This window comes from Vigna unguiculata, chromosome 3, assembly GCF_037176805.1.
Source record: "Vigna unguiculata cultivar grain cowpea cultivar isolate G323 ecotype 2 chromosome 3, ASM3717680v1, whole genome shotgun sequence".
Classification (NCBI taxonomy): Eukaryota; Viridiplantae; Streptophyta; class Magnoliopsida; order Fabales; family Fabaceae; genus Vigna; species Vigna unguiculata.
In genome coordinates this window covers 51751914-51765852 of record NC_140794.1, presented here as the reverse complement: position 1 = coordinate 51765852, position 13939 = coordinate 51751914, and the positions used below count along the sequence as shown (strand labels likewise).

Below are 13939 nucleotides of genomic sequence, written 5' to 3'. Positions count from 1 at the left end.
AGTATAAACCTTACTAAGTTAAATTGTAAATACTTTTACTTTAAATTGTTTATCATACACATTTAATAAAAGGTATTTGATTTAAAATATCCACACATATTTAATGGTCGCACGATGACTTTAGAAAATTATCTGTATTCTGATAAAATCCCCACCATTCAAATAAAATCTAATGATTTAAATTATAATGGACCACACTTCTCTTGACAAAAACCCAATGATTCCAAGCCAAACAAGTTTTCCAACCCTTACAGAAGTTCCAATCTAAGGATTCTTTTTGGTCCTAGGTAGCTTTCTCGGTTCCTCTCCGTTTCTATCCACTGTTCAATATTCATGTGACTAACTGTTCATGGACAACTTTATTCAACAAAAAAGAAAAGCGTGTTTGAGGTTTTATTTATGTATCCCCCTGTTTCACAGTAGTTCCTCGATGCCCTTGGTCTTTGATTGTGAGCTACAATAAATAACTCACTTCCAAAGTTCACACTTCTATTTGCATCCTTATCTCTATATATATTCCTTCTTTCACTCCCTCTTCCATTCAAACACCCTCTATTTCTTTTTCCATCTTTCTCTTCCAACATGACCAAGCTCACACCCTTCTTCTTCACCCTCTTACTGTTCTTCATGCTCTCCCATGCCATACGCCCTGAACCAGCTTTTCACCAGGAATCTTTCACAAAACCGAACCAACAGGTTCGCTGAACTTTAATTATACTTATACTAATTTTAGACTTATTCCTTATCTTTATCATTCATCTTTTCTAATTTAATAGTATATATATACTTATACACACTTTTATATTGGTGGCGGCTAAATACCATGTCATATTTATTAATTGATGTGTTATTTTGCAGAGAGTTGAGGCGGTTGATGAGAGCTGTGAAGGTTTTGGAGAGGATGAATGCTTGATGAAGAGAACACTCGCCGCTCACGTTGACTATATTTATACGCAGAAGCATAATCCTTGAAGAAGAATATGAAATTACTCTTAGTAGTACTATGTTGCATCCATAATTTCACGTATGCAATCATAGGAGTGAGAGTCTATGTTTGATTGTTTTCATTTACAGTACATTAGAAGTTGGTAACTGGCTCATTTGTTTGGAATTGAGTAGTGTGTGTGTTTTTTCTTCTCTTTATATGTATATTAAACTGAAATTTATGGAAATATCTGTCTTCTTCATAAAGTTCATGTGGTCGGTAATCGTAAAGAACAGTTTCTTCTTTCTTTTCACATTCATCTCTGACTGTCTGAAAATTTTCACATTTGCTTTATCTTATTAACGTAAGTTATATATCGATCATGGATGGACTAAGGAATCACACATAAACCCACAACGCCATGTATATATATATGTGAAGCATATAATTCGAAAAGCAATCATAAGTATTTCTTTAATCCAGGATTCGAACTGATCAAAGAGCCGCATGAAAAGCCGTAAAACATGAAGCTGTTTTGTGCTATATATACCCATCTAATGTGTTTTATTTGATGAATGGGTAAAATCTTGTATCTTTGACAAAGAAGGAAGAGATTCAAGAAATCCCATGAAAGTATTGTGGATTTAATGTTGCTTTGGCAATTTAATTTGTGTGACAAGTGACAAGTGAAGAAGCTAAAGACGTGGTATAATGGCTAATTGCTTAGGTAACTGTAACCTCTGGATTTAATGCATGTTATGGATGAGTGTCTGGTGCACCCAGTATTAAATGTAATTCAACCACTTAGGTGACTTCTTTAGTTTGGGAGTTTGATCAAATTGGTTGATGGTTGAGGTTGAAGTTATAACTCAGAGTTCATTTAAATCACCCCCCATCGGACATGTGAATGAAAAAGCATGGAAGAAAATAAGAGGCTACAAAAAGATGCGTATAAACTCTTTGCTGTTTGTATAGCTGTAAGCTTTCAAAATCACGATTCTTAAACAATTACCGTTTTTTTTTTTTTTAGAAAATAACTGTAGAGGCTAAAAGCTGGCTTAATTTATCGAAACCTTTGTCATTACATTACATTACATTATTCAAAACAATGCAGTAGAAAAATACTCATATTATCCATTTTTATTATTTTGACATGTGTCAATTTGGTTGATTTTTTCCGTCATTTTTTCATCTTTTTGTTGTATCTTTCGGAAGTTTATTTATATTTCTTCTCATTCTTCTTAGCACGAATATCATTCAAATTTAATCATTCTTCTCTAGCTTCACCTTTGTCCTAGATTTTTTTTTCTTTGACATATTGCATTGTTTTTTGGTTCCTCCGCACTCCTATATATTGTTCCCACACTAGCTCCGTGAAAGAACGTTGCGTTGTTTTTGTAAGATGTGTTTTTCTTTTTACAATGTTTCTTACACTTTTCATTTTACATCTCTGTTGATCAAAGATAAAGAGAATCGTGAGTGTTGCGCCTTTATTGAAGAAAGACAAAGAGAATCGTGAGTGTGAAAATGTTAGCTTTTATGTTTACGGTTGTTTGTTGTTCTATAGTTTAGTTTTGGGTTAAGTATCTTTTTAATCACTGAACTTTTACCTAAAATTGGAAGTTCTCTCTAGTCAAAACATTGATAAATTTTGATCCCTAAACTTTAGAAATGAATGAATATAGTCCCTTTAACTCAATTTTATTAACTTTTATTTAGGTTTCGACGCATTTTTCAGTAAATATTGAGCCGAGAATGTGTCAAACGACGTAAACAACTACAATATTAACATGAAACACATTCGACTTGTTAAAAAAAAGTCAACGTAATTGGGTTAAAATGACTATATTCATTCATTTTTTAAGTTTAGGGACCAAAATTTATCAAAGTTTCGACCAAGGACGAATTCCAATTTTTGAATTTTTGACCATAGTTTAGGGACTAAAAACATACTTAACCCTTTAATTTTTATCTCGCATGTGTTTATTTTCATTAAATATGCTACAGCTATAATGTGTTTTATTGTTCACAACTATAGGTTGAATGAAAGAAATTCATGTTGTCATTCTGAAATTTTTTTATTCGACGGAATACTCAGATATTATTATTATTATTATTTTTAAATTAACAAAACAATATTCTTGTATGGTTATTGTCAACTATAATTATCTTTTTTTTGTGTGTGAAAATTATCAAAACAATATGATTGTATGGTTATTGTCAACTATAATTGTTTTGTTATAGAAATTGTGGCTGATATAAGTTGATTTTGTATTTCACTATCTATTCATTTGAAATTTAATATTTATATATATTTTTCACATATTATATCATTTTTATCTATTATATTAAAACGTTATTAAATAAATTAAAGGAAATAAAATATAATAAAATTTTATAAAAAAGTTACAAAATAATTATACCTAAAATGAGCGATACAATTGGTTAATTGAAAAGGCAGGTGTTTACGTTCACTTTAATATTTGGTATGATAAATCAGAATTTATTATTTAAATACGTCCATTTAGATTTAAATAGATTAAAATGTAGAATTAATAAACATATAATTAGAAGCAGAATTTAGGTCGATAAAATATTGATAAGATAAGTTGGACACTTCTTTCCACATATGATCGTATTCATGCGAATTTTAGATGGGATGATATTTTTGACACAGTGATGAAAGTCTTTAGAGGGCAATATTACATTGTTTTGATGATAACGATACATGATCACCCTACATATCACATGACACATACATTAAATATTCACTTAAATTTTTATTCATTTAAATATGTGTTCCGTTTAAATTTGTATTTGAGAGAAAAAATTAAATTAATAATTTTATGACTTTATTTTTTAAAATAAAATTAACATAAAATCATTTGATTCTATATTTTGTTTTATTTATATATATATATATATATATATATATATAATATAAATAAAATAAAATAAAATAATATGTTCCTTATATCTATCATATATTTTATATCTCTTATTTTTTTCAATTCCTATAAATTCTCAATATTTATAATATTTTATATTATAATTACATAACTTCTAATATTTCATATAATATATTATGATTCTTAAAATTTCATAAATTTACATCTCAATTAAATTCATATTAAATATTCAAAACCAAAACTTAAACAAATATTTACCTTAAATAAAGTTTCAAAATTATCTCTTGTGACAGAGAGAAAAGATAAGTATCATATAATGTAAAATATGATATATTAAGAATTATTAGGTATTGATTTGACATTTAAAAAAATTTGCTACATATTATTGCTCTTTCTTTGTGTTCTTTTGCTTGATATTTGACTTCGAACAACATTGGTGAATTAAATCCACCATAAAAAAATGACTCTGAACTCAAAGTATGTTTCTTTTACACAGATTCATATTTTCCTCTTGATTCCCAAACATTTGTGTTTTTTTTTTTTTAATTAAAACAAAACAAAAAAAAGCATTTGCAATCACCTACATTCATATGAGTTGAAGTTATAATTTGTTATTAATTAGTAAGTTACGTAACATTCTAGCATAAGAGATTTCAAATTAGGAGTATCTAAAAATACGATGCGCCCCACCGTATTAATAAGAAAGGAAATAAAATGTATTTATTTTATGGAAAGAAATAATTAGTATATTATGTGAGTACGGTTGATCTTTGCTAGCCGTACCTTTTCCTCCATACTATACCACACACTACGTATAAATGTCAAACGCAATTATTGGTTCGCCATAATTAATGGTCATATACGATTCAAAAGTTATTATTACATGTGGCTCAATAATTCCATAACCATATATTGGTAGGAATCAAAACATACCCCATTTTATTTTAAAACACCATTTCTATACCTTTCTTCACCTTTACGTTAACTAAAACCTTTATTCATCTGTTACATATTCAAAACTTTTGTGCATATTTTAAAAAATCAATTCCTTCCCATTTTCAAATTTGTTAGGGTATACACTTCAATGTGCGTTGATTTTTAGTGTTCCTTTTTGCTTAAAAATCTCAATAAACTTTTCGCTTCTTATTTATTTTTTCTTACATTTTGTATTGATCGAGAGTTAATGTAAATACATCAATTTATATATTCACAAATTATTTATATTCAACTCGCTAGATGACTGTGTAAATTAATGAGAATTATTAGATTTATATTCTATTTTTGAAGTGAATGAAAAGAGATTAAAATAAAAAAATAAAGAGATTAAAGTTTATTGATGATATATATTGCGCTAAGAAATGGAAGAGATACTATAAGAATACTCATATAAGATAAAAGATATAACATCTCTATTTAACTATTATTAATATGTAGTCTAAATATCTCATAACAACACACTATAAACATACATATACAAACATATATAAAGTGTATTTATAGTCCTTCATATGATTTAAATTTTTAAAATATGAAATATTAACTCGTTAAAAGGGAAATGTGTACCATCATCCCTCTATTCTCACATAAAATATCATAATAAAAAAGGAAAATCACAATTCACAAAACAAGATAAATTAATGACTTTCGTTAAATATCTTTTATATATATATATATATATATATATATATATATATATATATATATATATATATATATATATATATATATATATATATATATATATATTACAAATATCAACAATGTTACAAAAGTCAAGCATATATGGCACATTCTTATAGTACAATACATCAACCATTCTAAATAAAAATAGACATTTGATTCTACTTTTGAAAGACTCGTATTGAATTAAACTTAAAGGATTTTCACCTATCATAAAACCTCTCACTCTAGAGAGTCACATATTAGGAACCAAGTCATTCTCATATGACAGGAAAATTTTCCTCTCATTTGTGGGTCACAGTCCTTTTTTCATACCAATGCCTTAGAACATAAAAATCTCCATCAACTCTCTCCAATTAATATCTTTGCCTATGAGTCCAATCTCTAAGTAATTCCAAACCAACATACTTATCTTATCGTTTAGGACTCTCTTTGAATAATTGCATAAACCCCCTAAATCTATAAGTTGATCCCTTTGGTCTACTTACCTTAAATTAAACCAATTGATGTATGTCAAGATTGTCGGGAATCATGTACTAAAAAAATAATATCTTCAAGTGGAAGTACACCCACAAATAAGAGCACAAAATATAAATTAAAGCACATAAAAAATTTTATATGGTTTAACATCTCAAGGTCTACATTCACAAATACTCAATAAAAAGTATTATCACTCATGGTATGTTGTGTTTGGATCCATTGAAGTATTGTTCAAGCAGATGGAAAGGCAAGTGCGGAACATGTTTGATTGAAATAATTTGCACAGAATTATGAGTGTTTTGCGAATGACCTCCAAATTTTGACACTCTCTCAAGTGGATATATGCAAGGAAAGTCAAATCATTTTGTTAAATTTACCTGATTGTCCCTGTGATTTAAACCATGGTTAACTTTTATTTACTTTTTACTATACATGAAAGAGCTTATAGCTTGTGATGGTACTTTACATTTATTAAACACCAAATTTAATAACACTTCAAATTATAACTAATGACAACTATCTTTAATGAATAATAATAATATAATAACAATAAAAGTATTATAATTAGAAATAAATTAAAATTTTCTAATTTCAAATAACAACTTTAATTTCATTATAACATTATTTCTCCTGTCAAAAATTAAATTTATATTACATTTATCAAGGGTAAAATTATAATTAAAGAATTTCATCTATTAAAAATAAAAAATAAATAAATATTATCAATCACATTACACAATACAAAAACTTTCCATTCACATATACTTAAATCACACAATCTTTTCCTTAATCCAAACAATATTATATTCACTTACAAATAAACTCAAATCAATGCAAATCCAATCTCCCAAATCCACACCCAAATCCAAACACAACATTAAAGTGCACTTTTTTAGGCAAAAATTGTAAACCTTCATACAATTCTTTATGGACAAAATTGCAAACCCACACACAACTAACCAAGCCCCCCTATACACTCAAGAGACTTACTGAGTTGCCATAACAACTCTTTATTTTTATAGTACTTTTCTGTTATTCTTTTCTTCATATTACTTTATGTGAGATTTTGGTGAATACTCACTTGAGAACCAACAAAGATCTATACTCATCCAACAACTCAAACATTGCATAAATGAAAATACATCATAATAACCACTGAAAGATTAATCTACAACTCAGACATAGATTCATGAAACTCTCTTGAGCCACACAACCACGAAACATAACACACACATGTAAAAACTCAAAATGACTCAACAATATAACAAAAGATTAATTTACTTTGATCGCAATTTTTTCTGGGTAGAAACATTGTGATCTACATTAGGACTCCTATGGAAGTCTCTAATTTTTTAAAGAGATAAACAATGAGGTTAGAAATCTAAGAGAAAGGTAAAGAAAGAGAAGAGGATAGTTTTCTAAGGGATGACAACTTCTATAAAATGAAACTCAAATTAATAATTTTTCTCATTATAATTTACCCTTTTAATAATAAAATAATTGAATATTATTTTTAAATGTTTATTTTTACTCTTTAGTTATTTTGTAAATCTGACAAAAGAAACCAAATTAATTTAAATGAGACAAGTGTAAACAAGAGAAATAACTTATATGTGTATAACATTTATTATATATTTGTTCGGAGGGATACACTCTGACGAGAGAAGGATTTGCGATTAATTAACGTGTTCGAATTCAAACATTATGTATTTTTTTTATATATTACATTAATTAAATTACTCAAAAAATTTTACAAACTTTACATTTAAATTTATCTAATTTTATCTTTAAATTTTTTAAAGAAATAACATAAATTTTACCTTTAAATTTATCAAAATTCATACTGTGATTCTTCCTCAAATCCATTAATTTTAATAAATTCATAAATTTTAATAGATTATCATGATATAATGTTTTACTTTTAATAACTGAGAAGTAATTTTAAAAGTGACTTTTAAATTTGTCATTATAAAAAATGAGAAAGTTAGTATGGTGAAATTAATGATTAAATAATAATATAAAAACTTTGAAATTATTATGCGTTTCAATTAAAGTCTTATATTCATTTATTTTTTCTATTTAATCCTTTATCTAACTCTCATTCTCTGGAGTTATATATTTTAAATGAAAACATACGGACAAATTATAAGAAAAATTCAACCATATATATCTTTATTGTACAATCCTTGAAGTGATTTTTATTGGCACTAATTATATTATGTTTTTACAAAAAAAAATATCTATTAAATATTAAATTAATATATTTAAAAGTCAATCCATTAAAAGATTAATGAAATAATCAAACCATGGAAGAATAAAACAAATCACGTCCATTGTTCGTATTTTAAACAAGTTAACCTTAAACTTGAATTTACTCATACAAATAAAAATATCATATTTAAACGAGTTTTTCAACAATCAAATCTAAACTTCAAGCATTGAGGAATTATTTTACAACATTAGAGCCCTAATTGCTGTCAAAATTACTTAACGTTTTTACTATTAGGTTGAACTTCTTATAAAAATAAAGCTATTATCTTGAACTTTGAAAATTGAATTTAGCTTCTCAGATCATCTCTTGTCCTGGTTGTCAACTTGGTTTGAGTCAAGTTCGATATGATGATTCAAGAATATAAATCTGATCTTCAATGGCCCTTTCTTCTGTCTTTAGAAACTAATGCTCATGAAAATCAAAGGCAATCATTGACTAAGGATTGCATTTTAAGGATGGACAGATTTGAAATCTACATGCTCCATATTTTCATTCTTGTCTGAGATATCGTGTCCCTGAAATTAAGGAACCACAATTCTAATTATATGCATGTAGATTTTAATCCCAAAACTTTTGCACCTAAAGCAGCAGCATTTATCGACAAAGGAATTTAAAAAAAAAAAAAAAAGAGTGTAAAATGTAGCATTTGTTGGATCAGCTCATTCTTTATTTTATGGGCTTTGGCCCAAATGTCCTTTGGGCTTCTAATCTACAATTTCTATGTGGGTTGAGGCTGATGGACCTTGTGTGCCTTAACATCTCCATTTTGTTGCCCTGCCTGCTTCAGATTTGAGACAGACATCGCCTGCGAACATATTTTGATTTTTAACAATGTTCAGGCGAAGCAGGTTTCTTTCCTTCCCTATGGTAATCGGTGCAGTCATGTAAGTTTTTCTTTTCTCTCCCACTACGCATATCCAATTTCGCTCTACAAATCCATGCCCCAATTTAATTCCCCATATTGCATGTTTAGTATATTAATCTTGTTGGTTATGGCCTTTGGTGACTTCATCTGTAATATAAATCAATTCAGGGTTCCTAAAACTTATAAGCACAAACTTTGTAGGGATATTAGCACCCAGAACAATCGAATTAAAATCTGTTTGAAGATTTTTGAATTAGTTTGGTGTAGTTAGTTATGTAGCTAGATTTTGTATGTCTCTGCAGTATTGGTGTTGTTTCTGGGAAGGCAATATTTGGACCCCCACTTGATGAGTATTGGAAAAAGAAGCATCAAGAAGAGACATCTGCAGCTGCTACTAAGGAGAATGACTCAACCCCAACTTAGTTCACCACTTAGTTCACCTTCTCAAGTAGCAACATCATCATATTTTTTTCTTTCTTTGGACTAAAGATAAGGATTGAAATGCAGTCACTGCATTAATTTTGCTAGGGATTGATGTTTTGAAGTAGTCTGAACTCTTTATTCTTTACTCTTTCCAATGTGAGGAGTGAGTTTTGGTTCTCTTTCCCTGTCTTTTACTATCAAGCTAGATTTGTAGAAATTCACTGTATAATTCTTTTTTCCAGCTACCGTTGAGTTACAAGCATTTATATTATTGTAGTTGCCATGAATGTAAAATTGTTATACTCAAATAAAACAAGTTGTCCCTTGACCTGCATATACACATTTTGTAACTGAGTAACTGGATTCCACCATTTCTATACCGACTCCTTTTATTCAATGCAACTCATACATGCCATTCCATCTTTGCCGTTGTTTTTTCTTGATTATCTGTCAATTCTGTGGTGCCTATTACATTAGAACATAAAAGGAAGTCTAGTTATTAGTATTCTACCTTGCAGTGGGTTATGTTATGAAGCATAGTTGTTGTATAGACTATAATATAAGAATAAAGAATAGATACCTGTGTGCAGAGGTTAAGATCTGTGGCTACTAAAATTTTGTAGTACAATTAAATTTGCATAACTAGACTAGGCAAATTTATATGGTTGGACTCTTAAAGTGTATTGCAGTAAACGGAAACAGACACCTCTGTAAGATATCTAAGAGTTCAATGTAAACATGAATGCATTTATAAACAGAGAGATGGGTGTGTAATACAAGAAATTAGTCAGGAAGGAAAAGAATAGCGAGGGACTGAGAACGCAAAATGGCGATAATTGACCAAGCAAGGGAAGTAGCACATAACTACTGTTACGCCCTTTTTCCCCTTCTTGTGAATGTTTAAGCATACCCAATAACGATTCCCTTTTCATGTTCATTAAACTTTCACCTTTTCTTCCTCTTACTTGTGCTCAATCAATAATGTATGCCACCTTTTCCTTTTCCACAGTATGAATTTTGAGTTCAGATTGGAGGCAATTTGGTATGTTAATTCCGAACCTTTTCTTCAATGGACAGAGGAGAAGTTAAACATGACTCTATTCTAACTAGTCAACACTCGATAGGATGTTTTGACAAAGGTATCCTAAACACCATTAAAAACAGAAACCAGCGTGCAATCATGGTTGCTACTCGAGTTTCATGTTTTAGGTTAGTTAACCCATAAAATAATTCATCAAATGTTTTGATGTCCATGGTAAGTATCAGTTTGGTCTCACATTGAATTGAGCTGGAAGATTCACTTCTTCCATTTGTAGGTATAATCACTAAACCTCAGCTCCGATGAGTTAATTGGAAATAAAGCAATTATGATCTCTATTGTTCTTCACCGAACAAACTTAGAACCCTTTCCAGAAGATTTTCGATATTAGGACCATACTGCACTCGTCTTAGCCAATTTTAATTATCGGTTCTGATACCACTAACTCAACACTTTAAGGTAATAGATTTATGGGTTTTTATACTTATATAATGCTCTACTTTTTCATTTCTATTCAATATAAAGCTTAGACTCACACTTGGATTCCTAACGAATGAATTATTCGTAAGTGTGATTAATCGGTGCTAAATTCCACAACTCCAACTTGTCCGAACGACAATGTGGTACATAATAAGACACGTTTAAGTTAACGTACACTCCGCTTAAAGTATATTGTAATCAATGTACCTGTCGAAATGATCCTTGGAGTACATGTAGTTTATGTGAAGTGGATAGATTTCTATATTCAGGGCCAATTACTTTAAGCCATATAAGATATACGCGTCTTTAAAATTCAGGAGCTTTTAATCTTACTTCAATTAGCAAGATTTTGTTATAATTTCAAATTGGATGGTTCACTGATCCAACTGACAGAAATTTATAAATAGAATCATTGTTTTTTTACTTTTCCAACTGACAGAAATTTATAAATGGAATCATTATTTTTTTACTTTTTGAATAGACGACTGTCTAGATCCTTTTTATTAAGATAATTTATATTTGGAACTAGATCATAGTATAAAATTATTTTAGTGTTGGTGTATAAATTATTCATTCTTAAAAAAACTGTTATTTGCACATATTTACGAGTAATTAATATTTATAAGAAAAAAGAATCACATATTGTTTCTTCAAATGTAAATAAATTTTAATCACTTTTACTTCATTTAAAGATAATTTTTTTTTTTTAAATACCCTAACTTTAAGTAAGTGTATGAGCTTTAATTGTTATGTTTTATTTTACGAGAAATGCATTTTAAGTAGAATAACAAAAATTAATAATCAAATTTTGTTCCAGCTATATTATTTTCTTAATTTGTGTGAACTTATTTTTTAAAATGAATATCGAGGTGATATAATATAAAATGTTAATATTTTTAGGCATGGGAGACATAGTCGTTAAATAATTAGTAATGTAAAAGATAAAGATTGATAGAAGTTATAGCGCAAAATAAATAATCAAAAGTATATTTAAGTACTTTTATAATCTAAAAATAAATATTTATCATGTACAACATCTATTTCGAATATAATAGAAGCAGAAAAAACATTCTATTTTGAGTGCAAGAGAATTTGAAATATAAGGATGACTCAAATAATTTTATCTTGTTTTCATGAGAGACTTGTCTTATTTCACGATAAATATCTCTTAAATGTCATTAATTTAACTAAATTTTATATTTTCAATCTCTTTTGTTCTCGATACATCAATTCTAAGAAAAAATCACATATAACAGAATTTATTTTTAAATTAAATAGTAAAATTAAACGTCATATCTATTTTTTCATAATCAGTAAGAATAAGTTTTCCTATTTGAAACACGAAGAAGTATCATTGAACAAATCAATTGTTATGCATGGATAGTGTAAACAATTTCAAACTATACCAATAAAAAATAATTTTGGTGTGACTTTTGAAGTAATTATTGTAAAAATTAACAAATATATGCTTAAAATGAAATAATAATGTAATATTGTTTTGCGTCACAGCTCCAACCAATTTTGTGGAATTAAATGTTAAATTAGAAGAAGGAAAATAATAGTAATCGTATGAAAATATTTTACACTATTCAATAACAAATAATTATATATAATAAGTTCATTGTCTTGTATAACTAGCTTAAAAGTTATACGTATGGAAACTTTTGATTGATTAATAACATAGAAGATTTTATTTTAGTCGGTCATTCTTAATAACTAAATTTGTTTAAATATAATTTTTAAACAAAAAATAGACAATAAACGAATACTATAGTAGAATCAGCATATAGGTTGATTGAGATCCATAATATTAGTAGGGATTAAATATGTTTTTGGTTCCTTAACTTTTTTCAGTGAATTTTGGAATTAGTCTAATTCGAAATTTTAAACCAATTTAGTTCTTCATTTTTCGAAACACGTGGATTTAATCTTTAAATCAAATTTTATTAGGCTTATTTGACGTTTTTTACACATTTCAGAATTGTATTTAAGTTTCTTATATTGTTTGACACATTTTTGCTTTAATGTTAAGTCAAATACTATTATGAAACGTGGTTGAAATGTCAAATAAATTTAACAAAATTTGATTAAAAGAACTAAATCAACGTATTGTATTTCAAGATATGAAAGACTAAATTGGTTTAAAATTTTGAAATAGACTAATTCCAAAATTTATTGAAAGTTAAGGGACTTACAACCATACTTAACCCTATTAATAGTTATGCTTGCGATTCTTGATCGGTTAATGTGTAAAATTTAACTTGCAAATTTATACAAGCGTTATGGGTTTATTGAATGTGTGGGCGAGTGACTGACTAGAAGAAGTAAAAAGAAGCCCCAATAGTTAGCATGCGGAAGCTTTTGCTAAGAGAACACACGCCGCCACATTTTCTGGTAACAGATTCTCAACCGCATCTTAACAACTTACCAGGACTGCCACGTTTTCAACATGTGAAACGTGTACCTTCTGCAAATCCAGCAAAAATCGGCGAGGACTAAATAACTGCATTTTGGGTATGATGATTTGTTTTATTTTTAGAAATAGTGACGATGACGATGATGTGAGCATAAGAAAAACATGATAGTGTTGTGCAGTACTTTTTTTTTTTTAGGTTTTCCGTCATTGGCACATACAAATACGCTGATGTGTTATGTGCGTGACAATGACTCATACATGCTCGATTTTCCCCTTCTGTTTCGGTTCCATTCAACTACTAATAAATAGTAAATACACATGTGCACACACCTGTTTCTAAATTTACACATAAGAAGCTCCCTAACAGAATATAAGGATTTGGCATTCCTTCCCACTATCCCCGCCTCCTAATGGATCCTGCACATTTATCATTATCATCAGGTGAAGTAT

At 28.4% G+C, this 13939-nt stretch overlaps 1 protein-coding gene and 1 long non-coding RNA gene across 2 annotated transcripts; both read left to right on the top strand.

Annotated features, from left to right (window-relative positions):
- The first annotated feature begins 340 nt into the window (after nucleotides 1–340).
- On the top strand, nucleotides 341–1191 carry LOC114179550 (phytosulfokines). The gene is made up of 2 exons (XM_028065923.2): nucleotides 341–696; nucleotides 859–1191. Exons 1-2 carry the CDS (start codon nucleotides 583–585, stop codon nucleotides 970–972), a joined length of 228 nt encoding a protein of 75 aa, XP_027921724.1. The 5' UTR covers nucleotides 341–582; the 3' UTR covers nucleotides 973–1191.
- Nucleotides 1192–9017: 7826 nt separating this feature from the next.
- Nucleotides 9018–9888, top strand: LOC114179157 (uncharacterized). Its single transcript, XR_003603438.2, has 2 exons — nucleotides 9018–9150; nucleotides 9434–9888. It is a non-coding gene; the product is annotated as an uncharacterized LOC114179157 (long non-coding RNA).
- Nucleotides 9889–13939: the final 4051 nt, after the last annotated feature.